Source organism: Tripterygium wilfordii, chromosome 7 (genome assembly GCF_013401445.1).
Source record: "Tripterygium wilfordii isolate XIE 37 chromosome 7, ASM1340144v1, whole genome shotgun sequence".
NCBI lineage: Eukaryota > Viridiplantae > Streptophyta > Magnoliopsida > Celastrales > Celastraceae > Tripterygium > Tripterygium wilfordii.
The window spans coordinates 30,978-58,226 of record NC_052238.1 but is presented as its reverse complement, the minus strand read 5'-3'; the positions used below and the strand labels follow the sequence as shown (position 1 = coordinate 58,226).

Sequence of the window (27,249 nt, the reverse complement as noted above, 5' to 3'; positions counted from 1 at the left end):
TCGAATCTCTTATCAGGAAGTGATAATACACCAATCTTACCATTCCAATTAGTGTGTGTAATAATAATTGATTGTAAATAACAATAGGACTTCATTAACAGTTAATACTTGTTATTCTCATTCTCTCGTGCACATAATCAACCATTAGCGATTAGCTCCCTCACGGCTCATTGGAAAGGACACAGTTTTTCTTCGAAACCTCAACCAATTGATTCACAACATTTAATTGAATATTACAACAAATCAACTAAAAAATCAACCTAAAAAAAATGTATCTTCCCACTACATCCCTAAGAAGAATCTCACACCCTAGAACCCACCCACTCTTTGCTAGGTTCAATATCCTGGATGAAACGCCAAATCAATCACGGAGTCTGCACATTTGAATCCTTGGATTTGTTCTCTTCAGAAGATGGACGGTTCGACGACTCAGATTGCCGCACTTCTTCAATCATTCGAACCACCTCATTCATGTTGGGTCGCATATCTGGGACTTTCGCCACGCATGCCATCCCAATCTGCAACGTTTGCACTATTTCTTCTTCAATATTCTGGTACCGCATCAACTCAACATCAAAAACCTCTGCTGTCCACTCCTCCCTCACAACAGACTGGACCCATCTAGAGAGATCAACTATGTCATCACCCCCAGCCGACTGGAGTGGAGCTTTTCCTGTCAACATCTCAAGTAGGAGGACGAAAAGCTGTACACGTCTGATTTATGTGTGTGCTTACGCGTTTCAATCACCTCTAGAGCACGATACCCTGCACCTCGAGATGGAGCGGCTGGGAAATTCATAAGAGAAGTCGTGCCAAAATCAGATATGCAGCCATCATTGTCAAGGCTGAGGAGGACATTCGAGGCTTTGATATTCCATGAGTGAATTTTGGACCACCCACAGAGTGGATATGGGCGATCCCTCGGGCAGCTCCAAGGGATATCTTAACCCTTATTTCCCAGTCTAATGGAGTTCTCCCAGCTCCCCTGTTTCCTGCCAACAAAGCAAATTAAGTTAGCTATGGAAAATACTGATTCAGAACAACGGGAAAGTTAGCTATGGAACTCTTGCACATTGAGTTTTCCAAGGTAGTTACCATGAATCCGAATATGGATTTGATAGGAACACGAAGGGGAAAAAAAAAAAGGCCAGATGGCCGGCTAGTTGATAAGAAAAGTCAAAATTCTCAAGAATCTGTGAGATTCTTTTGTAACGTCAGGAACAGATACACTAACATTATACAATAGATAGTTGAAGCTAATTCTAATCCAAAAGATAGGAAGAGCAAGATAATAATCATGCCACTTTCACAGAGATGCGTATAACTTCATCTCTTACACTCCATTTCTGATGATAGCTCTTCCAAACAAACAGAATGGAAAATGCCGTCAGCGAAGACTGAAAACGCATGAAACTGTTTTGGGGTGGCAGTGTTACTAAATGTAAGTCCCCCAGTTATCCACTGTAAGATTCGTGCTAAACTCATGTATATATGTGACTTATGTGAGTGAAAAGTTCCACTATGAGTCGTGCAATTTAATGATTAATAAAGAAATAGGGCATACCATGCAAGAGCATTGATAAGCTGCCACCAGGAATATAGTCATATACCAGTAGTTTCTCATCCTTCGAGTAATAATATGCACGAAGTGGCACAACATTTGGATGCTGCCCGACCCTTCCAACTATTTCCATTTGCTGTTCCAAGTCCCTTTTACCCACAATGACTTCCTTCAACCTTTTTACAACCACTGTTGTTGAGTCGTTGACTCCTCCAATATAGCCTTATATGCAGTCCCAAAACTACCTTTCCCGAGCACTTCAGCTGAAGCCCTCAGCAAATCCTCAAGATCAAAGTTATAAGCACATCCTTCAAAGAAAACCAGCTTATTTTTCTCAGGTTCCTGCACCCCACTTCCAAACTCCTCTTTGGGCTTTTCACCCCTCCCACCACTAGAAACCTTTCCTTTCAGCACACTTCTGCCTCTGCCATCTTTTTTCTTTAAGCAGCAACATAAGGTAATTAAAGCCACAAGAAGCAGTACCACAAACCCTCCAACTGCAACGGTAATGATAATTCCAATTGTCAGCCTCTTTTTGGAGTTTTTTTTGTGAGGCATTACCGGGGGAGGAGAGAAATTTGGAGAAGGAGAAGGTGGAGGGAAAATGACGGAGCAAGGTTTAAGAAGTGGTCCACATAACAAAGTGTTTCCAACGAAGGATGAATTACGAAATTTTTGAAGGGATGATGGAATTGAGCCATTGAGATTATTGTAGCTTATATTCTAACGCTTGAGCCTGGTACGGTTAAGTTCAAGTATGGGTCCAGAAAGATTCTTGTTTTGGAGGTTCAATCCAGTGAGCTCTGTCAAATTTGCAATTGTTTGTGGAATGCTGCCACTGAAGGAATTGAATGAAAGGTCCAACACATTGAGTTGGGAGGAAAGGGAGATAGGAATATACCAGAGAAGTTATTGTGTTGGAGGTAAAGATATTGGAGTAATGGAAGAGAGGTAACATCAGAAGGAAGATTTCCACTTAGGAGATTTGATCAGAGACTGAGATTTGTGAGAGCATCTAGTTTACCAAGTGTGTTGGCTGGGATTTGGCCGACAAACCCTTACTCCAGGAAGCCGAAGGGCAGTCACACGAGTGCCATCTGCATTACAAGCGACGCCCACCCAAGACATGCAGATGGAGGAAGCAGAACTCCAGTTATTCCGAAGATGTGGTACAGCCGCAGCAAAGGCAAGAATAGCTTGCTTATCAGAGTTCAGATCCACAATAGCAGAGGGCAAAATAATTGCCACCACCAAAATATATGGTAAGATCAAAGTGCAGCAGAACTCCATTGAAACTTTTGTTAACTGGGCAAACGAATTTGGTTGGGGTACTGATGATGTCACCGCTGCAGGTGTCGCTGTTTTGCCGAAATGGCACAGATATCCCAGCACAACTTTAGGCAGCAAACAAAGTCTCACCTGTGAAGGAAGAATGACGAAAAAAAGGTAATTTTCTTTCCACGCAATGCAAGTGCCAATTACACAAACTATAAACAGAGTTCTCATAAATTGAGGCAGGCTGTTGGAGGTAGAAGTGATTTCTCAACCATTAGCAGCAGTTATCATGTTATCACGCAAACAGTACTAAGCTCTGTCAAATGCAAATTGCCATGATCAATGAACAATATAACAAAGAATACTGGCCTATACCTTTTTCTTTTCTTTTATCTGGTTTTACTTTCTTGCAATTTAAAAGTGAACTTTATCAAGGACAAGTAGACAATCATATAGAGATGAAAAATCAAAGAAACAAATTTCCTTATGCCAGAAGTACCTGGTACAACTTAATCGTTTAAGAAAGATCTTAAAGAACTACACTAACGTTGGTATCACTGGCATTTAAGAGCTCAAAAAAGCATTTACACCAAAATAAAATTAAAAAAAGTTGAGACAATCTTTCCTTCAGGGCAACCATAACAAAGCAGTTGCGTCCAGTATCTGCACCAACTGAAAATTTTAAACATCTTTATTTGAGGACCTTTCTCAATGAAGAAAAGAAATCGGCATAGTTAAGTAACTAAAATGATAGCCATAATATAGAGAAATGATAAAATTTATAACAAAAGGTTTTAAATCTGAGAGCCAATGGCAATCACATATAGGAAGGAATAAAGTCAACGAACACATTACATTATTCCAAGGCACTATAAGGCCCCCTAAAGAAATGCCCATTCTTCATCATCACACTAGCCAAAAGACAGGAAAAAAAGATTACAAAGGCAAATAGAAATGGGGTTCTCATTAACAACAAAAATAAAGGTGATGAAGGCATACTATGCAGTCCTTTCTCTATCATCACAGAGAATCAAAAGCAGATACATAAAAACTGATATGGTTAGGAAAAACAGGATGCTTATACTTGCTAAAAAAAATTTTATGGGAGACCGGAAATTATCATCAGAGCTTACGGTGAGCAATTGCCTTGCAATTTACACTGGCCTGTGCTTGTTAGGGGGCCAAGTGGGCTGTGCATAAACGAGAACATATTTATATGATGCAAAAATACGTGAGAGATTATGAGAGGTAGTTTCAAACTAAAAGCACCGCATTTAGGGGAGAAAGGAGGAGTTAAAAAAATAACTGATAGCTGGAGTCGTTGAACAAAAGCCTATATCAGTTCATAATGCAACTGTTAAATTTGAGAATGGTTTAAATTATTGATAACAAAGAAGCCTTATTATTGTAACATAAATGAAACAAATAAGTGAACGTCTTGAACAGTTGAACCCCACACTCGTCAATGGTCCGAGTGCTGCAAGTTCGAAAAAAGTAGCCTCTCAACTAATATCTCCCATTTTCTCTCTTGCTCTATAAATGGGTACCTTTAGAAACTCGAACATTAAATGAAATCAAATGCAGATTTACCAATTCAATGCAGGGTTATCAATTCAATGCTGGGTTATCGATAAAGGCATTGAAGGGCAGCAGAAAGATCGAACCTGAAAACACGATGAGCATGCCGGATCCTACCATCCCCGTCCCAAAATAATGAGTTGCGGTTTGCTTCCCCACTAGAGCTCCTGTTCCATCGGGCTGAAGAGAACAAGTTGGGACGGCATTTCGCATAGTTGGAGCTCCAGATCCGGTATTAAATCAGTACCGCTCCATAACAAACGGCGTGAATGTTGTACGAACTTAGGAACTCTCTAATTCTGAGGATTGCCTCGAAGAGCGAGACATTTTTGTATCAATTGACGAACTAGTACAAAGAGAAAACAAAAGTGAAAAAGGATGGGAGACTTTTGCTCAGCCAAGCTGGAGGCTGGAGCTAATTAAGAAGAGACTGGGGGTGTTGGATTGAGCTCAAAGTTGCATTTTGGGGTCTGGAGACTCTGAACTCTGGAGCGACCAAGCGGGTGAGCTCAGAGAGAGAGCAGAAAGGGTCTGAGTGATGAGCGCATGGTCATGTGACGGGATCATACGACCTTTTAAGTAATTTATTTACTCCAATTACAACTATGTTACAAACGTGGAACATTCATAATGATCGAATACGTACATGTTACCATGAAAAAGAAGGAAATACGTGTAGGACGTTGTATGGATGTGAGTGAAGAGAATAAAGATTTGGGTGACAGGAATCAGGCAGGCAGAATAGATCGGACTTGGAAGTTTAAAGGATCCAACCATTTCTCACGCACTTGTTTGTTTATTATAAATTATAATAACAGCACCCAACGACCCTCACCTAATAATATGTACCAAATGCATTTCAAGAGCCTCTTTTTTTTTTTTTGAAAGATCCACAGACCACACAAAAGTTAAACCATGTTCCCACACAAAAGTTAAACCATGCCCGAGGAATATGAAGGTCACCACAACGGATGAAAAACTACCCAAATCCCAAACCCTTATGAAAATAAAACCTTGAATCTCAATAACCTCTTTTGATTCTTTACTTACCGTATATCTATACACACACTGCATGTGTCATGCGTCATTCCTCGTTTGATTAATGAATGGGAGTAACATTTATTCATTCCTTGTTTGAGATTTGGAAAATACAATATTCTCCATTAATGTAGCATTTTAGTTGTAAGGTGATTCTGGGAGGAGAAGATCATTTTACTTAATAGAGGGAGCATATGCAAAGCTGGAAGAATGATTTGACTTTCTACTCACGTCCATTAATATCTTCAGTTTAAAGTTCCAACTTTTTTATCCTCTCTCGAGCACACTAAATATTCCACCATCTTAATTTTTCGTACAGCCCTGTTTATCATAAACTCTGACTTTGATTTGAGTCGTCCATGTAACTGGTCATACCTATAGTGTACACTAAACCAATACCTCCATTGTTCCACACTTCCACCTACACGATTCAGAAGCCAATTTACTTTCCAGAAATGCAAGTATGCAATGCCCCACGTTCCCTGCCAGGATAATAGAACCAGCACTGCGTCAAATCACTTCAACCTCATAGCAAGAATTTTGGGATCAATGCTCAAGGTGACAAAAATGATTCTACACTAATAAGAATTTTAGTTTTGAGTACAGTTCACCTTCACGTTCACGAATCATAAAACACACATTAACCAGAGATCCCAAATCCCAAACAAGGATCTCTATGATGAAGTCAACCACTCAATCCCCAATACTTATCCATTCGCCACTAATTAACAGTCCCCAGCCATAGTCAATACCACATGGATTGCCCTCAGGCATGTATGAAAATTTTGGCGATGCAGTACGTCTTCACTGCACTATGCATAACATATAAAATTGCAAGAATGCCTATAACAGAAGCCATCCCACAGGATATGCCAAGTGCGAGAAAGAAAAGTATGTACCTAAAATGAAACTGTCCAAGCCAGGTGCTATGTGAATTCCATACACATTTCCAGCCCTCGTCATTTGTAGAATTCAAAGTCGGTGTCAGGCTTCTTCACGTTGGTTCGGTAGCCCTTCTCAAAGTCCTTAGGGAGTATGACATACCTATTCTTGCGTACTGCATGCATTCCTGCTTCTTGACAAATAGCTGCAATCTGTTGATGGACATCCAATTAACACACACACACACACACACAAAAAGAGCAAATAAAAAAGTGGAATACTACATATAATCAATGAACACCTCTTGATTATTTTTAGACACTTCTACACCCCATTAGAGAAAACAACTGTAAAACAAGAGAAGTTAAGCAACTTCACCAACTTCCAATAATCCAATCATTGTAACATTTCAAGTTCTTTGCAAAAAACAGGTGCTCATAACAAGATTAAAAAAACACTAAGGAGAACATGCACGTAATAAAATTTCACCTTGAGAGTGCAAGAGTAATGCTCAAGTGAATCGAAACTAAAAGAAACTGCATAAAAAACCAACCTCAGCTGCACTAATCTTATCTGGCCGAGAAACATAATCCTCCAGGTCCACCTCATCACTTAAGTTCATCTTAGCAGTGCAAACCTGAACAAAAAGAAACCACTTAAAAGAAGCTTTAACCTTTGATAACTTCATAAAGTGCAGAAAAACAATTTAATTACAATCAATTAAATAGCTGAAAAGGAGTCTTCCTGAGAGACATTTTGATTTTTCCATGAAAAAAGTTAATGAAAAGAGAGATGTTACAAAAAAACACAAAAAACTAAAACAATAAGTTGAGGCTCACAAGGGGTACGTCATCACACATGTAATTATGTACAAGACCCACCTGAAAAACTAGTCTCTTTTGCCTCCTATCAGGCAAAGGAAATTCAATCTTTCGGTCAAGCCTTCCAGGACGCAAAAGTGCAGGGTCCAAAGTATCCGCACGATTAGTCGCCATAATGACCTTAACATTGACTGTTTGATCAAACCCATCCATCTGAAACAAAACAGGAAGAGATGTGAACAAGTAACACTAAAAAAACAGAGTCAACAAATAACACTGTCAGTTGGCAAAACAAATTTCCATCATAAACAGACACATCCATATTAACCAGAAGATAATTTTGCAAATTGACAAACTAATCCTCTGTCAAGACCCAAAGGCCTTAATTAATGGAAAAATATAAAGGTAAATATTTATTCCTAATCAATACCTGATTAAGAAGTTCCATAAGAATCCTCTGAACTTCTCTATCGGCTCCAGTTTGAGCATCAAATCGAGCAGTAGCTATAGCATCTACCTCATCAATAAAGATGATTGAAGGAGCATTCTCCTTGGCTAGACGAAAAACATCACGAACCATCCTAGGGCCCTAACGTAAAACAAAGAAGAATACATTTTATTGTAACATAATAAAAAATTGCCAATCCAGATAAAAGGAGCAAGGTTAACGGCCAACCAAAAGTCATTTTCATCTCTAACAACATTAGTTAACAATGTATGACAAGTAGGAAGTACAATAAAGACATGAATTCCATAAATCTAGTCAACATATTCACCCTGAGCCTAACAGACATGCCTGATATAAATAAACACTGTGAGAAAACATAAAATGCATAGTTGCAAAGAGCAAAAGCAAGTTCAACAACAATAATAATAATAATAAATGCAAGTTCATATACAATGAAACACGTACTTTTAAGATATGAAGGATGATCATAAGGTCAACCCTCTAACCAGAATATCCAATCAATTAAGATCTTCTTGTGCTTTTTGTTTACTTTTGATTATCAATTTCTCAATAATAAGCCAAATATATCATTTAAAGGTCTAATAAATAGAATGAAAATAAACACTTGGATACTACTTATCAAAAGAAGATAAGAATTGTAAAATTCTAATTCTAATTTCTTATATTAAACACAAACAGAATAAATTAAAATACCCAAAATTGATTGATAGAATCACAGTAATATAAACTAATGATGGTATTAATGATCAAGCAAACTGTCTATTACAACTCAGAAATAAGGAAGAACACAGCAAAATGAACATAAGCCCTAGCCTTCAAGGGACTAGAACCTCCGATTCTCTCCCTAGAGCAATCCACCAAAACAGAATACCTTACTCTCCTGCCAGCAACCACCTAAAAACAACACACAGCGACCCTGAGCAGAAAAAGTTAAACCAATAGGACTAAAAGAAGTGCCCCACTCATACTCCTCCACGTGTCACCCTCTTGTTATACTTTTTAACAATAACAGGACTCATTGATCAAAGTTACTTTTCATAGAAATTGAATACCGAGAATATTTATATACATTGAAGAATGATAATGAGTGTAAAAATAATGAAAGCAGTGACATAGATACATGTGAAGAAAACAAGGAAAAGAAAAAAAAAATCACCATTTACCCAATGTTCAAGGCATATGACCAAATAAATTTAACATGTGACTAAAAACGAGAACTTTTGCTTTACATGTGTGAAGCAACTGGTAATACCAAGACATTTTTGACAACACTAGAAATGATATACTCCTTTGATTTTCTTTTACGAGATTAGCTCTGAAAAAATAAAGTGATAGTTTGTAGAATTGATACTTTTCATTCTCACTCATAAACTATTAACAATTATAAATTGGAAGACACCTACCTGATGTACTTCACTACTTCTTCCGTACAGTACTATGCATAAATTAAATAACTACATAAAGTTATAATTAAACATACAACAATAATTCCAAGAGATATGGGCACTGAAAGAAGCTACAAAACAGTAATAAGATATTCTACTTTACCCTATCAGTTCAAACAATTTGGTCATCATAACACTGTGCATAGATTGTTTGCAAGCACAAGTGCCTCCTTAAATCAATCTCATAAAATTTGTTTGACGCTGTAAATTTATCCAAGTAATAAAGAAACTCAAAAATATCAACTGCCATGATTGCCTAGTGCTTTCCAGAATGCATATAAAGAAGAAAACAACAACTGGTGCACAAGGCTTCTGCAATGGTGGCGGACTTCGAAACTGGGAGATGTACAAAGCCTTATCTCTGAATTCTAATGAGGTTGTTTCATGGTTTAAAAATGTGATCCCTGATTGCAATGAAGCAACTCAACCACGAAACCAATATTTGCCATTTCCAATAGATATATGATTGCCAAACGATTTAAAAAAAATCAAGATGACGGTGCACACAACAATGCAAAAAAATTCAAAAAAAAGATGCACAAACAACACTTTTGAAAGTGCCTACACGGGTACACTTCTCTTTTAAGAATACATTCCACATGTCCACTCGCTAATTTTAGGAATAAAAATAATATAATAACCATAAAGACTTTAATATTCTATACATACCTCTCCCAAATACTTCTGCACAAATTCAGAGCCAACAACTCTAATGAAAGCAGCAGTCGTATGATTAGCAACGGCCTTGGCAAGCATGGTTTTTCCAGTTCCCGGAGGACCATAGAGCAAAACACCACGAGGAGGATCTATGCCAATCTGTTTGTATAGATCATGGTGAGTGAGTGGCAACTCCACTGCCTCACGAATTTCCTGCTTTTGGATGTCACATCCTCCAATATCCTGAAGAATACATATAATGAATACAAAGAAAATTAATCAGAGTCAAATATTATAGGAAACTACATCAAGGATCGAATGAATTTCTCACAATTAGAGAACAGACAGAGAATACCAGCAACCACACTGGCAATAACAAGTGTAGGCAACCACTCTTTCCGAATAAGGTGAAAAGAATTGACAAGAGAAAACAAAATTTGAAGTAATTAAGGCATGAAGCATATTCAAAAAGACGTAAACAGAGTCATCAAAGATTCAAAATAGAGAATACACCTAGATATCAGGAGAAATATGTTTAAGCTGTCAAAATGATGCATATGAACAGAATTCCACGTGTGAGAACTAAACTCTGCGTATTAACTTCTGAGAACTTACTTTTCCGGTCTAGTAGTATTTTCCTACTAAAATCAGGCAGGACCCTAATGGTAATAAAAAAGGATAAGAGTTCTTATCTATATATTATGCATAAATATCAAAACCAATTGCAGGGGCCAAACTGTTGCCTTCTGATCTGGGTTCCTAATTCTAACACTTAAACTCTAGCAATAGAATATATGGCCCAGATTTGCTAAACATTCAATTGAAGAATTCAAGACTGCAAGAAAGTTGAAGGAGCAACTTATTAGAAAAAGGGAAGGAAAAAAACTCAGGCCCTAAAATTTTCCGCCAGCCAGATTTCTCGGAAACCCTAGATCTAACAAAACCGGGACCAACTGAATATAAAAAGGTGTGATTAGAGCATACGTTATAGGTAACATCGGGCTTCTCGGACTGGCTAAGCAGAGAGATGCTAGAGTCTGCCTCCGGAGGTAGCACATCGACCAGAGCGTTAGAGTGGCGGTGGAGTGCTACGGAAGCGGAGGGCTTCAACAATTCACGATTGATGGTGCTAAGGATCCGGACGTAATAGTTGGAACCGGTCGTAGAGCCAACGATGCCATTGTTCTGGTCGACCATCTCCATGAACTGACCAATAACGAGGGGAACAGACTGGATCCGCTTGACCTCCTCTTGGGCGCGGAGAAGCTCGCGCTTGAGATTCTTCTGCTCGTCCTTGACATATTCTTCCTGGATATCAATGAATTCAAGCTGACGCTGCAGGGACTTTAGACGACTGTAGAGGTCCTCCTCGTCTGACAATGAGTCAAAAGTGTCGGATCTGGTCATGGGGATGGAAGGCGGAGGGTCCGCTGGAAGCTTTGAGTCCACAATCATTGCAGAAACAGAAACAGCCATTATCGTACGGCTTCTCACTTGTCCTCCTTCAATTCACAATGGAGAGAATATGGGGCTGGAGTACCAAGGAAGAATGCCATGGGAAGTGGATTTTTAATTTTTTATAGGTGTGAATGAACTTCCCCTAGCCCAATCTGCAAAATTAAATCAGGCCAGTTGGCAAAAGGAAGTCAGGCCCAATAAATTATGTATTGGGCTCAGTAGTCAGTACTTATCTTCGATAATTTGAGAGTTTTTTTCCTTGCTTTTTGGTATGATAATTTCAGAGATTAATCTTTAGGACAATATCCTCGAATTAGAGCTGAATCAAAATTTCAGAATCATATTTAGAATGTGAGCCTCCATAGTTCATAGACATCCTCCATCTCCTTCAACCAGCGTAGAACTCTGTCCCAATTCTCCACTGGCAGTAACCCAGACCAATTGGACAAGACTAAAGAGTAAAATAAAATTTTAAAAAAATGGATACAATAACATTTGGTTAATAGCATGTACATTATTATCAAAGTTTGTACATTTTGTTATATGAGTATTTATATATGAATGACACGATTATAAAGGAAATGTATATGCTAATGGAAAAATCTACCAATAAAGAAAGAAAAGTGAAACAATACAATTATACAATTGATCGATGTTCTTGTATTATATTTTATAATACAAAACTACCGATAAAAATGTTATTTATAATAACAAAATCACACATGGTACATAATACAGCGCAGAAAATACAAACAATGACAAATCTCCAAGAAAAACAGAAACCAGAATATTGATAATTCCCAGATCACAATAAAAATATAAAATACTAAACCATGTATAGAGGTAAAAGAGAAACAGCAAACAGTAGCCTAGCTAAGAGACGGAGAACCTTCTCCTCCTAGGTTTGTTAACAATATCCACGTCCTCCAAATGAGAGGTGTCCTTGGAGCCATGCCTGAAGGGGTTGAGCTTCCCCAAAGTCTTGGACATGGAGGAGAAGAAGGTTCCCTTCCTGCTGCTCCCTGCAGCAGCAGTACTACTCTTGGCTGAGCTCCCTAACCCTTGGTTTTTCTGCATGTCTGAGATGTAAAGTTTCATCTTGGTCAGCTCGGATCGCAAGGCCTCGTTCTCCCTCACCAGTGACAAGTCTGTCTGCAATTGACTCCTCGTAGTCGTAGTCGTAGTGGTAGTCTTAGTCAGCTGGTTTCCGTCATCAGTCCCGCTCCTTAGCTTAAGCTGATCGTAGTAGAGCGCGTGGAGAACTATCTGCACCGGCAAGCGCTTGTTCTGTGAAGCGTGGACTCGTGCTTCGTAGGAAAGCTTAAGTGGGTCCATCACACTGCAAGCTTTCTCTCGCTCTATCTCGTCCAGATTTTGATGAGCCTGCATATTGATATATAATTAACCAATTTAATCAAATTAACCATGATTCATATCATATATAATTAAATTGAGTAAATTAAACAATATTAATTACGTTTAATTTCAAAGATATTAATTATATGTGCGCCATATATAATTACCTTGAGGTATATGTCAACAGCGCGATACAGGTCGTCGTCGACTTTTCTAGCACCTTTGGGGACTAGCATTGCGATGCCGTTGAACTTTGAGATACTGAGGTCAGTGCAGGTTGCGATCTCTGCCAGATAAGAATCCACAGTCTTGGCTACTCTTTGCATAGCAGCGGAACATACTTCCTTGAAATCGCCCCCGCTAAACACGGCCATGCTCTTCTCCTTCTCCATGAATCCCGAAACAATCCTCCTCACGCTCTCCAGATCAAAGAGCCTCTCCCCGTCGTAAGTAAATGACAGAACCAGGAGATCTTCTACCGTCACGTGCTCCAATATCTCCGAGATCCTCTTCTCCAGCCCAGTCTTGCAAGCACTTGAAGTTTTGAGGAAAATGGCCGACCGAAGAAGGCAGCAGAGGAAGTTGATAGGGAAAGCGGCTTTCTCCGATGGGAAGAGAGCCACGATGGACTCCAGGAGTTTTCGTTGGCGGACTCGGAGATCCGAGTCGTCAGGGCCTACCGTCTTGGAACCGTCCCCAGAATGGTCGCGGACCAGTTCTCTAAGAGCCATATCTGCGTATGTTATCAAAGCACTAGCTTGTGTCAGGGCCTTGGCTCCTCGCTGCTTCATTGCGGTGATGACTCTCCCGAAGAGTTCAACGTCTAAGATTGATAGCTCCTCCGTCCACCAGTTCGGAGGCGACCGGCTCGGGAAATTGGCCTCTTTACACGCCTATATATGAACGAGTGAACGACAGATCGATTAGTACTTTTTAACTATTTATTTATATATTTTTATTAATTTTGTACATAATCAAATCAAATCAAAGATGAACAATTTAAGTAACAATAATCTGGTACTTAAGGTAGGATTAGGATTTAGGATACCTACTTTGCCACTGATAACGTCCACGCATCTTTGGACAATCATGAGGTCCTCGGCTATGGGAAGGAAATTCTCGCAAGACTTGAGGACCACGACGGCACCGGAGAGGCTGGACAAGGCAACTTGAGAAAGAAAGTCCTCGGTGCGGCTGGCGAGGTTGCTGTCGCAGTAGGCATCCGTCATCTGGAGATAGTCAGCTGCACAGCGGAGAGCAGCTACGTTGTGGACAGTGATCTCGAAGTTAACGCCGTAACAGAACTTGGCCGCCTTCTCAAAGGTTTCCGGACCTCCCGGAATGTCAGGGAGGCTTATTCTCGTCAAGTCTGCTTCTCCCGAGTCCATTATCATCTTTCTGATGTAATTGCTCTTCGCCACCAACATGAACTGCATGCTCAAAAACAGATCAGATGAGATGAGTTTTAAATTAATTAGTTCCATTTGGTTAATTGATTTCAACCTGAAAAGCGAAAGAAGAAATACGGAACAACGATCGATGTAGATAGATCAGAGGGCAGAGGCAACCTTGTGAAGAGAAAACGTGGCTTCGCAGACTTCAACCACCACATCAGCTGGAATATCTTGAGAAAAGACCCTGTTGAAAACCATAAATTAAATTAATTAATATTGAGTGCTAATGGTGAATATTGATTCGAAGGTAAACAAGTAGCAGCTTATTGGCCTGGATGAGTTATATACGTACCATTGGCCAGTCCTCTCCATTGCCAGAGAGAGTCTGCTGTTGCTCCTTACTGGAGTAGTCGCCATGTTTTCCTGGCCTTGAGTGTTCAGAAAACAGAGAGGTTACAGACTTTACAGGCTATATATATTTTCAAGTTATGCACTTCCAAATGCAAAACGCCAATATAAGTCTTGAAAATTGATTCCTTTTTATCGAGCCATCAATTGTGGCAGCTTGCGACTTTTCTCTGGGACATATTGGGAAATTGAATGGATCGGATTGGGTACTAGTATAGTATTTTATTAAATTATATTTGTTAGATCCATCATGAATGTGATCTAGCAGTGTTGGGCAAGTGGGACTGATATGTCTTCACGACTTCACCACTCAAAAACAAGTGGCTACGATGCATCAAGCTAAATGGGCTCCAAAACGTTTGGCTATTGAATTGGCACGTCATGCGTAGCCCAACAATCCCACTCCATTGACCCACATGATTGGGTCCATTGGACCGTAATGGATAATTAACGTGGGCTCCCACTGGAAATCACATCTCTATTTGAGCTAGCAAATGGAATGTCTACGCGTGGATTCTACCTCCACGTCATCCACTCTGCCTAAGAGCATCACCAATGACAGCAAATTGTGTAATATCAAGTGTGTGTTGGAGCATCTCCAATAGTAACAAATTGTTTAGCATTTGATATGTCTTGATAGTAATGTTAAAAACTGATATCAAGTGTGTGTGCTACAATGATAATACATTTTCAAGCACTCCATAGTATCAACTACCAATTATTTTCCCCCCCTCTTGTCTCTCTTTTTCTCTCTTGAGTACATGTGACGAGTTTTTATTAGTTTATGTGAGTATTATTCACAATTTAAAGGACACTTAAAATCTAAAGTATCTCTAAAAATTTCACGTGTTTCCAAGTATTCATTGTAATGCTCTAGTGCTCCAAATTTTTCATAAAGTTCACTTTCAAGCACATGAAAATTTTCTAAATTTTCCTAAACTATATATATAGTGTGTTTTTTTCATTTTATTTTTGCTTTCCTCACTATGTGTACCGCTTCATAGTTCTGTGCATTTTTAGACCGTTAGATTGAAATGGATTTTATCTGATGGTCAGATCTATCATCTCTTTTTGCAGCCGTCATCACCAGTACTTGAGAATGAAGGACGCTTTCAGAGGCTAAAAGGGTAGAGGACCATGTGGACCGGTTTCCCCTCAATCCTTCCCCACTACTTGTCGTTATTTTTGTAAGAAAAAAAACTAAGAGAGCGTTAATGTTGTTTAATGGGAAAAAATGGGTATGGAATTTACATTTCTTTTAACTAGGATGTGAGTTGAATATTGTATTAATGATTTAATTAATTAAGGGTGATTTACACAAAATAAAAAAAAAATGTGACAGTTGTGTGTTTCAATAAGGACAAGTCAAAAAAAAAAAAAAGAAATAAGTACAAAAGTTATAAATTTACCAAAATGTCATTTTCTTTAAAGATAAAACATGCTTCTATTTTTTTTTCTTTACCTCTTCTTCCTTCGCTGCTTCTTATATCTTATTCCTTTGCTTGTGACATATAACAGTGTTTATTCTTCTCTCTGCGATGCGACTGAGATCAGAACTTCTTCTTCTTCCTTCGCTTGAGACAGAGACAGATTTCCAAAGCATAGTTTTTGATCTAGAGGAAATAAAAATGAAAATGAAAAACTCGTCCTTCGATTGTCATTAGCATATATGATATTATATATGTTTTGTATATATTAATATTATAATTATTTTGGATATGATGAAAATATAACTAAACATTTTTTGTATTTTTGTATTTTTATTATGGTTGATGGATCTATTTTGGATCTGTTTATATGTTGTCTTTTTTGGATCTATTGAAATTTTATCTGTTTTGATAAGTTATCTATTTCCCAAAATGTTATTTGTTTCCTCATTAAACCAAATCAATCTCACTCGCCTATAAATTTACAAATAACATATATCATCAACAATCCAATTTTTTTAAAAAAATGTGTCATCTATCATAATGAAAAATCATACATTCGTAAATACATCATAAAATCCAGCAAAAAAATATGAAAATAAGATGGCAACATTACATAAATTCCTATTGTGTTTTCCTAACTTCCCACATCTACCACACTTAATTTTTCTTCAGCACTGTAAAAATAAGATATTTAAAAGAAACAAATATTATATATTAGAAATAGATAAGATATTAGCATGTCGAAAACAGATAACGTATTAGCAGATCTCACGAGTATAGTGGACCATCGCAGCCCGGTCATCTATCAAGGGCGTCGATCCACCAATGAGAATTGTCGGAGCACCACGACCAACCTCTAGCCATCATTTACCGTCGTCAGCTGCTTGTTCCATTGGAATTTGATCTTGAAGTAACGGTCACCAATGAAAAAAATTGCCTGATCCGGTCGTCAGAGGAGGAAGATCCGATTTGGGTGTCAAATTGGGAAGATGAGGGTAGTTCCGTTAATAAAACAAAATGTTAGGAAATATTGTTTTAATATTTATGGATCTTATAGAATAAAACTTATTTTGAGTGTACTTATTGGAACACAATTTTAAATTGAGGACTTATATCTAAATTTTTTCCTTTAATTAATTAGATAAAATTAATGGGTTTGGCAGCTTGCATGCACGTGAAAAGCAAAACAGGTTCGTCTGGACATGATCTTCAAATATGTGGCCTGTGTTGAAAAGTAGGTGGCTTTCCAACTCTGGGTCCGGACATGCTCTTCAAAGATGTGGACTCAATTGAAAAGAGCTTTCTCATTCAAAGGAAGAAGATAAGAGAGAGATTCACAGAGAGGGGAGCTGCACTCAGCAACGATGCATTGCAGGCCTACTCCAAAAAAGGCCGCATGAAAAATTGGAATCTTCAAAACCCGTTTGGGGGCTGTCCCCTCGCCCTGTCGGTGTATCTTTTATCTGCTCATAACTTATTAGAGTCACTAAGTTAATTTTGATCCCCTTTTTTTTTTTTTTTTTTTTTCTTGTATATGATACAGCTAGCTTAGCTAGAATTGAGTATGGAGCGATGCACTCATTCATTCTGCAACTTAATGATATAAGTCAATAGCTAGTTAATAAATGATATATGTTCATAATTTTTCCATCCATAAACTTACATAATCTATACGATAAGCCAGATTGTCTATCTGACTTGCCATCTAGATTAAAAAAAAAACAAATAAACATTATTAAAGAAGTCACATAAGCATGTCACATGTTTATGAATGTATAGTGTTTACGGCTAATATTATATCAAAGGAGATTTTACACTATATATTCGTCGCATATTCAGTGTTTCGGATTTAAATCATGGTAAGGAAAGTTTGCGTACGTACATTCTCGCACACATTAATAACAATCCACACATTCTTTTCTTAAATTAAGGTGAGCACCAACCATATATATCCTACTTAATAACAACGTACGGAGATAATGAAGATGATCATAACTCAAGTGAAGCATCTGATGAGATGAACCATGGCATTGCAAAATATCTAGAATTTACATAAATTATGATTCATATTCATATAATAAAAGATATTAACCCTTGCAGTGGGCAACTATTCAATTTCTTATCTGAATAGTAATCTATAATTTATTTATTAATATATATTATACTATTATGTGTACGAATTAAAAAATGAGGAATAAAAATCATCTCCCAATTTCCATGCAGCAAGCAACTGTGTGTGATATCATTATGAAATTTAAGATTCAACACTTTCAGATGGATAAGGGTTAAATCTTTGAAACATTTTTCTTCAAAGATTTAGACCGACCAACAACCGACGACCATATCGGTTTACTTTTTCTTTTAAAAAAACCAAGTGTCATTAATCTTGATGGACGTCCCAGCCAATGAGATAAACAATCATTGATTGAAGGAATGGTTGCTCCTTGGAGGGATAGTTTCTTGTCTCTTTCGTTTGTAAATACTATAATATTAAAATGCTCAACTGCACAAGCCTCCTCCAGAAAAGTCAATCGAACCCACCGCAATTGCAGATACTTCAATGGTTGAATTTATACAAAGTAAAGAATTATTCTTGTTATCAAATTTTTAGCAATAAATGAAAATGACGCTATGCATTCACTGTATTGTATGGTGGTCGTCGTCATCGTCATCAGCGTAGATAATAATGCAGCATTGGCCATGGAGACCTGGTCTCCCCACAAATCTATCAAACGCCATCACAAGGTTTGAACTTTCTAGCTTTCTTCCTCAAAATATCGCTTCTTATACTATTGAAGCATCTTCAACTTCGCTTTCCCCTCAATCTAATTTGTAGAGATATATATTTTTTTTGGTAATTTCAATTTGGAAATTCGTGGGGCTGTATCTGGATTGAACTTCGTTTAGGTGTTTGTTATGGTTGTTTCCTGTCACCAGGGGAGTGCTTGTATACTTCTGAAGTTGCCTACCCGAGCCAATTGAGGATGCTTCACAATACTGATGATTGTTGCATTTTTGGGATGCCTACTAAAAAAGTTTGGCCATATGGACTCATTTTGACGGTGTGGTTGTGCTGCTCTTCACTACCTATTAAAGCCCAACAACCCATTACAAATCCTGTTGAAGGTGATTTTGTTTGAACTTTTTGCATCCAAGTTTCTTCTTCAATTATGTATTTGGGAATGATTAGAGTTCACACGGAGTTCCTTGTGCCGCAAAATTTTGATTAAGAAACTGCTATTTCAGTAATCAAACAAATGACCCCAATTTCATAGTTTATTTCGTGGAAAATGTATGATCTGTGTGTGTTTGTGAATATGTAGTTGTTTTGAGTGTAAATGCTTTCTCTTTGGTTGTGCGATGGGCACTGCACCACTGCCAACGTGCTATATATTTATATTATTGGAAATAATGTTTCTTAGAAAGGAGAAACATGAGCATAAATACGATTTTATGACTTTCAAAATTCTGGAATTTTGACTGCCATTCATGTTGATTTGCAGTCATGGCATTGCGGACCATCAAGAAAAGTTTGATTGACATAAATAAGAATTTGAGTAACTGGAATCGAGGAGACCCTTGCACTTCAAATTGGACAGGAGTTTTGTGCTTCAATACAACGCTGGATGATGGCTATCTACATGTTAGAGAATTGTATGATTGCCACTTTGCCCCAATCTCACCCTTCCAAGGATATGATTCTGTTGTTGCTGCCAATGCAGGAAGTTTATGTGTTTAATAGTTGGCTTTGTACTTGAAAAAGCACCCACTCCATGACTTGGCTCAGGGAGAATATCTTTGCAAACATTAATCGCTGCCAATGAGTTTAGTAGTTAGAAAAAAAATCCTTCAAAGAACATTATGAAAAGATCATTGTAAATGACAAAGTACGTGTAGGCATATCTTGAAAAACTTTGCAGGGTTACTCTGCTAATTTTGTTTTCTCTCGCAGGCAACTGCTAAGTATGAATCTCTCCGGAAGTTTGTCACCAGAGCTAGGCCGCTTATCCTATTTGAAAATATTGTAAGGCCCAACATGTTGTTATAGCTAGTCTCTGAAAATATTATTATCTCAATTTGGACGTCACCTTTCGAGAATTTTATTTTTCCGCCTGAAGATGGCGACTGATATATGTTCACTATTTATGCTGTGAACAGAGATTTTATGTGGAACAGCATAGGCGGGACTATACCAAAGGAGATAGGTAACATCACAACGTTGGAACTCTTGTAAGTGAGGCTGCTTCTTTGATAGATGTAATTCATGCTCCGAAAACCCTTTTTGAATGAACATAGCATTAGACCAAGAATTAATAAGTTTAGTTTTAAATTTATGAGGAAACTTCTTATATTCCAATTAACGTAATGCTGAGCATGGCTCTATTCTTGAATGTATTTGGTACTTGGTTTCTCATTCTGTTTGTGAGGATGACATACTTTCTACTTTGCAGGCTTCTGAACGGAAATCAGTTGACAGGTCCCCTCCCCGATGAGCTTGGCTATCTTCCAAATCTCGACAGAATACAAATTGATCAGAATCATATATCAGGACCTATTCCCAAATCATTTGCAAACTTGAACAAAACAAAGCATTTGTAACCTTTTCGTTTTGCCCTCTAATGCTAAACATACTTTATGCTGCGTTGTTATAATTATTCGTTAACAAATATTTTAATTTGAGTTTCTCTTTTCTCTTTTTCTTTCTTTTGGTATTTTACAGTCACATGAACAACAACTCAATTAGTGGGCAAATCCCACCTGAGCTTCATATATTACCGAGTCTGGTTCACTTGTAAGCCAGATTGCCCATTTTTATGTGATTCAAACTTTTTTACTTATTTCTACCTTCATTTGAATCAGTAACATGTTAAAGCCACTTTATATATGCCATTTTCAGTTCTGTTCTCACATTTGTTGTTTGCGTGATATGTTTCTGCAGCCTTCTGGATAACAATAACTTATCCGGCTATCTTCCACCAGAGTTCTCTGAATTGCCACAGTTACTTATCCTGTATGCTTTCTTCCTAGGAATTTTATGAAAGATAATTGTGTGGTTCTTCAAAAAATTTGATAAAAGCTGAGTATATTATCTACCCCCTTAAAAATATTTTGTTAATCAGCTTAATAATTTTTTTTCTGTGTGTTTTGCAGTCAACTTGATAACAACCACTTTGATGGAGATACGATTCCAATTTCTTATGGAAACATGACAAAATTGTTGAAGTTGTAAGTGCATATTATGATACTTTCTTCCTGAAACAGAACTTTATAAATAAATAAATAAGTAACGTGTATATTTTTATCATGTGTGGCTAGCTCTAGGAGGTGGAGATGTCTCATGGCAGAAACTTTATGATCTGTCATTGTTTAGGATAAAAAACTGAAACAAGAACAAATTATTTGCAAAATTTAATACACAAAATATTATCAAAGGTAACACTTGTTGTTTGCTAAAATATCAATCGATTAACCATCTAATAAAAAATGATAAACATGCTAACAGTTGGTGACTTGGTGTAGTTGGTTGGGAGCTATATATACTGTCAACTAGCTATGGAAAACCCTTCATGTTTCTAGAAGCTCATTATACTTGAGAAAGTAATTTGGTGGTATCGGCTTTGAAATTTTCCTTGACTGTCATGGGTTGCCTTTGCCTTTTAATTGTCCTTATCAGGAGCATGAGGAACTGCAACTTGCAAGGTCCAATCCCCGACCTGAGCAGGATCCCGAACCTTGGCTATCTGTAAGTTTACATATTGGATGCTATCATGATGAATTAAAATGTTGAATGGAGAGGGCAGGATAATTTCTTACCTCTTGTTTTAATATTACTTTGCAAGCTCTTGGTTTTCACAATGTAGTTTCTATATTAAATTTCAGAGATCTGAGCTCCAACCAGCTAAATGGGTCGATACCTCCAAACAAGCTCTCTGATAATATTACTACTATGTAAGTAATATTTTATGCTACATCTACGGTGTATACCCAAATAAATAAATACTTGATGCATGAAGCGATTTAAAATGTGAGATAGTTTGGAAATGCTGTTCTTCTCCTACATACATTATTTCTTTCAATTGTGATATTTATTATCAATACGTGCAGCAATTTATCAAATAACAACCTTACTGGACCTGTGCCTGCAAATTTATCTGGTCTTCCACATCTTCAGAAATTGTAAGCATTATTGTCATGTTCTTTGCTTCCTTCTTGTGGAGTTTTTTGGTGTTTGAAGTTTTTTTTTTGAGTTGTGTCTCTGCCATTGTAATGATGTGATTTTTGCTTTAGTTGTTAAAATAATGCCAGAACAAATTTATTGAATTATAAAACAGAGGCTTTACTTTGTTATTCCACGTTACAGGTTACTTGCAAACAATTCACTGAACGGCACTGTTCCTTCCACAATTTGGCAAAGTAGTACTTTCAATGGAACTGAAAGCCTAATTGTGTAAGACTTGAAATGATGATATGATTTTTTTTCTAAATTTGAGTTTGTGTGGGTGGATGTTGCTAAGCACACAATGTAATTCAATATTTTGATTCAACATTCTCTAATACTATCAAATCCGTAGGCTCAGGCAATAATCTTTCGACATGTCTGTTATATTTATTTGGATCTTTGTTGTTGCAGGGATTTTCAGAACAATGAACTTACAAATATTTCAGGCACTGTCGACCTTCCTCTGAATGTCACTGTCTGGTTTGAATCCTTTACTTTCTTACTATTTCCTGTCAAGACGAGAGCAATCCATATTATCCTTCAAATATGATGTCTTCATCTATACGTTAATGTATATGTACAATTAGGAGAAAGGGGTGTACCAAATGCCAATGTGTATGATTCTCTTGGTAGAGCAACGGGTAGCCTTACTCACACAGTTTGGACTATGAAACCAATTGGATCAATTTATAATGCTTCATTCAGAAGATAAATATAGGGATGCAATTTTATAAGACTAGAAGCTTTAGTTTGTCATTTTAGGCCAATATCTAGGGACCTAAGAGTAGTTAAGCCTTGCAGTTTATGTGCCTGCTTGCTGAATAATCTACTAATTTAACTTAGAACTTATATTACGTTTTGTGACAGATATGGAACTGTGAAAATGATTTCACTTACAAATAATTTTCAGGCTTCAAGGCAATCCGATATGCTCAAATTCCAACCTAGTTCAGTTTTGTGGTCCTCGAAATGGGGGTGAAGAAACAACTCAGAGTTCAACAAATTCTACTGACGCTTGTCCGATTGCAGCATGCCCACCCCCTTTTGAATATTCAACTATGTCTCCTGTATCTTGTTTCTGTGCTGCCCCTCTGCTCTTTGGATATCGGTTAAAGAGTCCTGGGTTTTCAGATTTTTTTCCATATGAACGTCAATTTGAGGAGTATTTGACCTCCGGTCTCGAGTTGAATCTCTTTCAGCTGGATATTGACTCTTTCAGATGGGAAGAAGGACCTCGACTGAGAATGTTCTTGAAGCTTTTTCCTGTATATGATTTCAATGGCAGTAGTTCCCATATCTTCAATGGAAGCGAGGTTCGACGAATTGTAAGCATGTTCACAGGGTGGAACATTCCAGATAGCGAAATCTTTGGACCTTACGAGCTTCTGAACTTCACTCTGTTGGCGCCTTACCAAGATGGTTTGCCTTGATACCTTTTAATGATTCTTTTAAATAGCTTGACCAAATAGAAATTAGAGCTTGTTTGAATTCTATGTTTGTCTTTTTTACACTGATACATGCGAAATAGTTCCTTGGTCATGGAAGTTTTTTGTGTTTTCCTTCACTAGTGATGTTTACTGCTAAGCTACTATGTAAGAGATTTTTGCTGTGTGCACTAAGTGACAAAAGTTTTATGGTTTAGCTGCCCTAAATTTTGTAAATGATGTTCAAACTTGATACTTCATGCATTGTTATGTTAGGTACTGTGGCAGTTAAAAAGAGTTTTGCTAAAATCACTCTGTTTGAAGTAATGTTAAACTTCTATGCTCATACAATAACATGTTTTGAGTGTGGGTTTTTCATGTTTTGAGTATTTTGACCAAAAAAGCCGTTCCAAACTTGCACCATATGCCACTTGCTGACCCTTTGCAAAGCCCATTGGTGTCCTTTATTTTCTCGGTTTTTTTTTCTATGCTTGCATTTGATGAAAATTTCACAAAAATGTTGTTTCCCTTCTGTTTTTCCTAAGCTGATGGTTTTCATTAATGATTTAGTATTTGTCATCTCTCCTTCATCGGGAATAAGCAAGGGTGCGCTGGCTGGCATAGTTGTAGGAGCTATAGCTGGTGCTGTTACCCTCTCTGCGATTGTTTCGATCCTTATTTTGAGAGTATGTTTGAAGGACCGGCGTGCAGTTTCAAAGAGACGTCATGGTAAGATTCTCATTATCTTATGCTTGCTATGTTTTTCACCATTGATCCTCTCATGCTTCTTTCTGGTGCACCTAGATACTGCTGTTAGAAAATCGGGTATTGCTGGTCACCAATCAGAGTCTGAATTAGTTTTCTGATGCAAGGAATACTTTTAATGAAATAGTTAGCGTCATGGTGTAATTAAGTTTTAATAGTAAGCTTGCTTCTGCATGGCTGTCCGCTGGTACCAATCATAAAACTAAGAACAGCCAAGAGAAGCAATTGCCTATGGCCAAGAGCTTGAACATGTATTAACAAGGTGTGTTCAAACTGACAAAATTTTCACTGTAGTTGAATGCATTTACATGACTCGACTTGTGAATTGATCATTTAAATTTTTGTTTGTAGGCTTGTCACTTTAAATTTTCTTGTATCAACTGTGGAAACATTGCTCTTAGATTGTGTTGCATAATACGGGAATAAATTTGTATTTGAAGTTATTTCTTATTTCTGAATTAGAAAAAGTGAGAGACATAATCTGTTCTTTGGATTTTATTCTGGAAATAATTCATCATATACTGGTGTAGCGTCGAAAGCATCCATCAAAATTGACGGTGTGAAGAGTTTTACATATGGAGAGATGGCTGCGGCTACGAAATTTTTTGACAGCTCCAGCCAAGTTGGTCAAGGGGGATATGGAAAAGTTTACAAAGGCACTCTGGCTGATGGCACAGCTGTGGCAATAAAACGTGCACAAGAGGGATCATTACAGGGTGAGAAGGAGTTCTTGACAGAAATAGAATTATTATCTAGAGTACATCATCGGAGCCTTGTGTCGCTTGTTGGATATTGTGACGAAGAAGGTGAACAGGTACGCTCACTTGTTGCTGACCCAAATCGTGGAAATATTATATATTATATTTAATTGAACTTTCCCAATAATGAAGAATTCCCCACGACTTGGAAATCGTTATGAAATGATCATGTTAGAATTTCGGTTGAGATTTGATTCTTTAATGTCCTTACTTTCAAGCAACTTCTAGCGAGAGTATTGGGAGGTGCTATGAGGTTCTGTTTTTGAATGGTAGAGAAGAAAGCTTATTTGAGTTGTTTAATCACTCATAGTTAGATAAGGGGAAGAAAGATGTATAACAATTTGGAGAGAAAAATAAGGAACTTGGATGCATTCAATTTCTCTTCTAGTATGAGCGGTATTCCCACCATGAAATACATTTAGCATTCTATGTCTGCCTTGTTCTTCTTGCTTTCTGTTTCTGTTGTTGGCGATGAAATTATCATTTGCGAACACCTTCATGTGTGTTGTTATTTTGTGTGCAGATGTTGGTGTACGAGTTTATGCCAAATGGCACTCTGAGGGATAACCTTTCTGGTACATCAATGTTCTGAATTTGAACTTTCTATTCTCTGTTTCAATAATTGGTATCACCGTCTATTAATGCAAATTTAACCCTATTTTCCATTCCATCTTTTGAATTTTCGGAGGCACACAATTTCATGCTGAAATTTTAAATGCCAAACTCAGTAGCTGCAGATTCACAGTTTCAATTGTATGATGTCACAGCAAAGTCTAGAGAAACTCTGAGTTTTGCAATGAGATTAAGAATTGCCCTGGGCTCAGCTAAGGGCATCCTCTACCTTCACACAGAAGCTGATCCTCCGATATTCCACCGAGATATCAAGGCCAGTAACATACTATTGGACTATAAGTTCAATGCAAAGGTGGCTGACTTTGGACTTTCAAGACTTGCACCTGTTGCTGGTATTGAAGGCACTGTGCCAGCTCATGTGTCTACAGTTGTAAAAGGTACTCCGGTAAGTCTCTTTTTCTGGGTTGAAGGAGATGATTTTAATGTATGTTCTATTTCTTGTTTCTCACTCAGCTTTGCTAACTTTGTTGCATAGATGTATCTTGGACAGAATGCCTGCTAACTCCTAAGATAAAAATCTTAGCTTGAGATAATCACAGTTGAAGCATTAAAATAGGATGAGGCGATGAGCTGCTGCATATGAGGAAAGAAACTCATTCACCTATCTGTGTGTTTTATTTGCAGGGTTACCTGGATCCAGAGTATTTCTTAACTCATAAACTGACGGACAAGAGTGATGTTTATAGTATGGGTGTGGTGTTTCTAGAGCTTTTGACTGGGATGCAGCCAATCTCACATGGCAAAAACATTGTCCGAGAAGTAATTCTTGACGCCTTGTATTTGCATTGAGCTCAAACAGTCAAACATCTTAAAAAGTAGTGTTATTGATCTTGTGCTTGTCTGCATCAGGTTAACATTGCATATCAAACTGGAATGGTCTTCTCTGTTATTGATGGACGAATGGGTTCTTATCCTTCGGAATGTGTGGAGAAGTTCATGACATTGGCGCTCCGATGTTGCGGAGAGGAGACAGACACAAGACCCTCAATGGCAGATGTGGTTCGAGAATTGGAAAACATATGGCTGATGATGCCAGAGTCTGATACCAGAACAACTGAATCACTTAATACAGACTCCGGGGTGATATCGACTTCACCATCCTCATCCTCTAAAGTCAAGAACCCTTACATATCATCTGATGTCTCTGGCAGTGATCTTGTTAGTGGAGTTATTCCTACCATCGCACCAAGGTAAACAATAAATGAGGGACTACATTATACCTTGGACTGAGCTTTCTAGAGTGTTGGTTATCCTAAGTCCTAAGTTTTTTTTTTTTTTTTTTGTAGCTGTTATTTTACAACGTTGTATGTAGAAACATTAGGTAGGCATGGTACATGTATCATAGAGTCCTGAGATATTGGACGGTTTTAATATTTCTCGTTTCTTTCAATTGTGGGTTTTTTTTTTAAAATCAATTATTGTCTTCATTTGGTCTGAACTTAAGCGAGGGCCCAACGATATGAAAGAATCCAAGTCCAAGACTATGAGCTACGATATGGGCGGGGCTTGTATTGGCCCATTGACCTTGATCCATCAAGGAATTACGCTTACACACACGTATGCAAGCGTAAGACGTATTGAGTACGGTTTCTTACTTTCGTCTTATCAGCCACTTCCGTATAAATGTAAATGTGAGCCGCAAATCGCAATAGTAATTCCAATCCATTTACAAAGTAA

The 27,249-nt window shown here is 37.7% G+C and overlaps 3 protein-coding genes and 1 pseudogene across 6 annotated transcripts; 1 reads left to right on the top strand and 3 right to left on the bottom strand.

Annotated features, from left to right (window-relative positions):
* Window positions 1-185: 185 nt before the first annotated feature.
* LOC120001564 lies at window positions 186-5,509 on the bottom strand (annotated as a pseudogene).
* A 148-nt stretch (window positions 5,510-5,657) lies between these two features.
* Window positions 5,658-11,293, bottom strand: LOC120001565 (26S proteasome regulatory subunit 6B homolog). Of its 2 annotated transcripts, XR_005468930.1 has the most exons (7): window positions 10,711-11,292; window positions 9,739-9,969; window positions 7,586-7,744; window positions 7,216-7,368; window positions 6,888-6,971; window positions 6,352-6,546; window positions 5,658-5,934 (listed from the first exon to the last, which is right to left on the bottom strand). XR_005468930.1 is itself a non-coding variant. In XM_038849945.1 (6 exons), exons 1-6 carry the CDS (start codon window positions 11,200-11,202, stop codon window positions 6,412-6,414), a joined length of 1,254 nt encoding a protein of 417 aa, XP_038705873.1. In that variant the 5' UTR covers window positions 11,203-11,293; the 3' UTR covers window positions 6,006-6,411. The 2 variants fall into 2 exon arrangements, 1 of the variants encoding a protein (XP_038705873.1); XM_038849945.1 differs by lacking the exon at window positions 5,658-5,934 and having other exon boundaries at window positions 6,006-6,546; window positions 10,711-11,293.
* A 528-nt stretch (window positions 11,294-11,821) lies between these two features.
* LOC120001503 (root phototropism protein 2) lies at window positions 11,822-14,557 on the bottom strand. The gene is made up of 5 exons (XM_038849870.1): window positions 14,287-14,557; window positions 14,109-14,178; window positions 13,593-13,970; window positions 12,708-13,433; window positions 11,822-12,567 (listed from the first exon to the last, which is right to left on the bottom strand). Exons 1-5 carry the CDS (start codon window positions 14,349-14,351, stop codon window positions 12,058-12,060), a joined length of 1,749 nt encoding a protein of 582 aa, XP_038705798.1. The 5' UTR covers window positions 14,352-14,557; the 3' UTR covers window positions 11,822-12,057.
* A 3,719-nt stretch (window positions 14,558-18,276) lies between these two features.
* Window positions 18,277-26,962, top strand: LOC120002035 (probable LRR receptor-like serine/threonine-protein kinase At1g06840). Of its 3 annotated transcripts, none has more exons than XM_038850584.1 (21): window positions 18,277-18,517; window positions 18,710-18,898; window positions 19,276-19,426; window positions 19,725-19,796; window positions 19,931-20,002; window positions 20,224-20,367; window positions 20,493-20,564; window positions 20,712-20,783; window positions 20,924-20,998; window positions 21,447-21,515; window positions 21,653-21,721; window positions 21,878-21,949; window positions 22,134-22,220; window positions 22,404-22,472; window positions 22,903-23,411; window positions 23,987-24,145; window positions 24,712-24,995; window positions 25,463-25,514; window positions 25,707-25,957; window positions 26,197-26,331; window positions 26,422-26,962. In XM_038850584.1, the coding sequence occupies exons 2-21, from the start codon at window positions 18,757-18,759 to the stop codon at window positions 26,764-26,766; spliced, it is 2,901 nt and encodes a 966-aa protein (XP_038706512.1). In that variant the 5' UTR covers window positions 18,277-18,517; window positions 18,710-18,756; the 3' UTR covers window positions 26,767-26,962. The 3 variants fall into 3 exon arrangements, with proteins under 3 accessions (XP_038706512.1, XP_038706513.1, XP_038706514.1); XM_038850585.1 differs by having other exon boundaries at window positions 18,680-18,898; XM_038850586.1 differs by lacking the exons at window positions 21,447-21,515; window positions 21,653-21,721.
* Window positions 26,963-27,249: the final 287 nt, after the last annotated feature.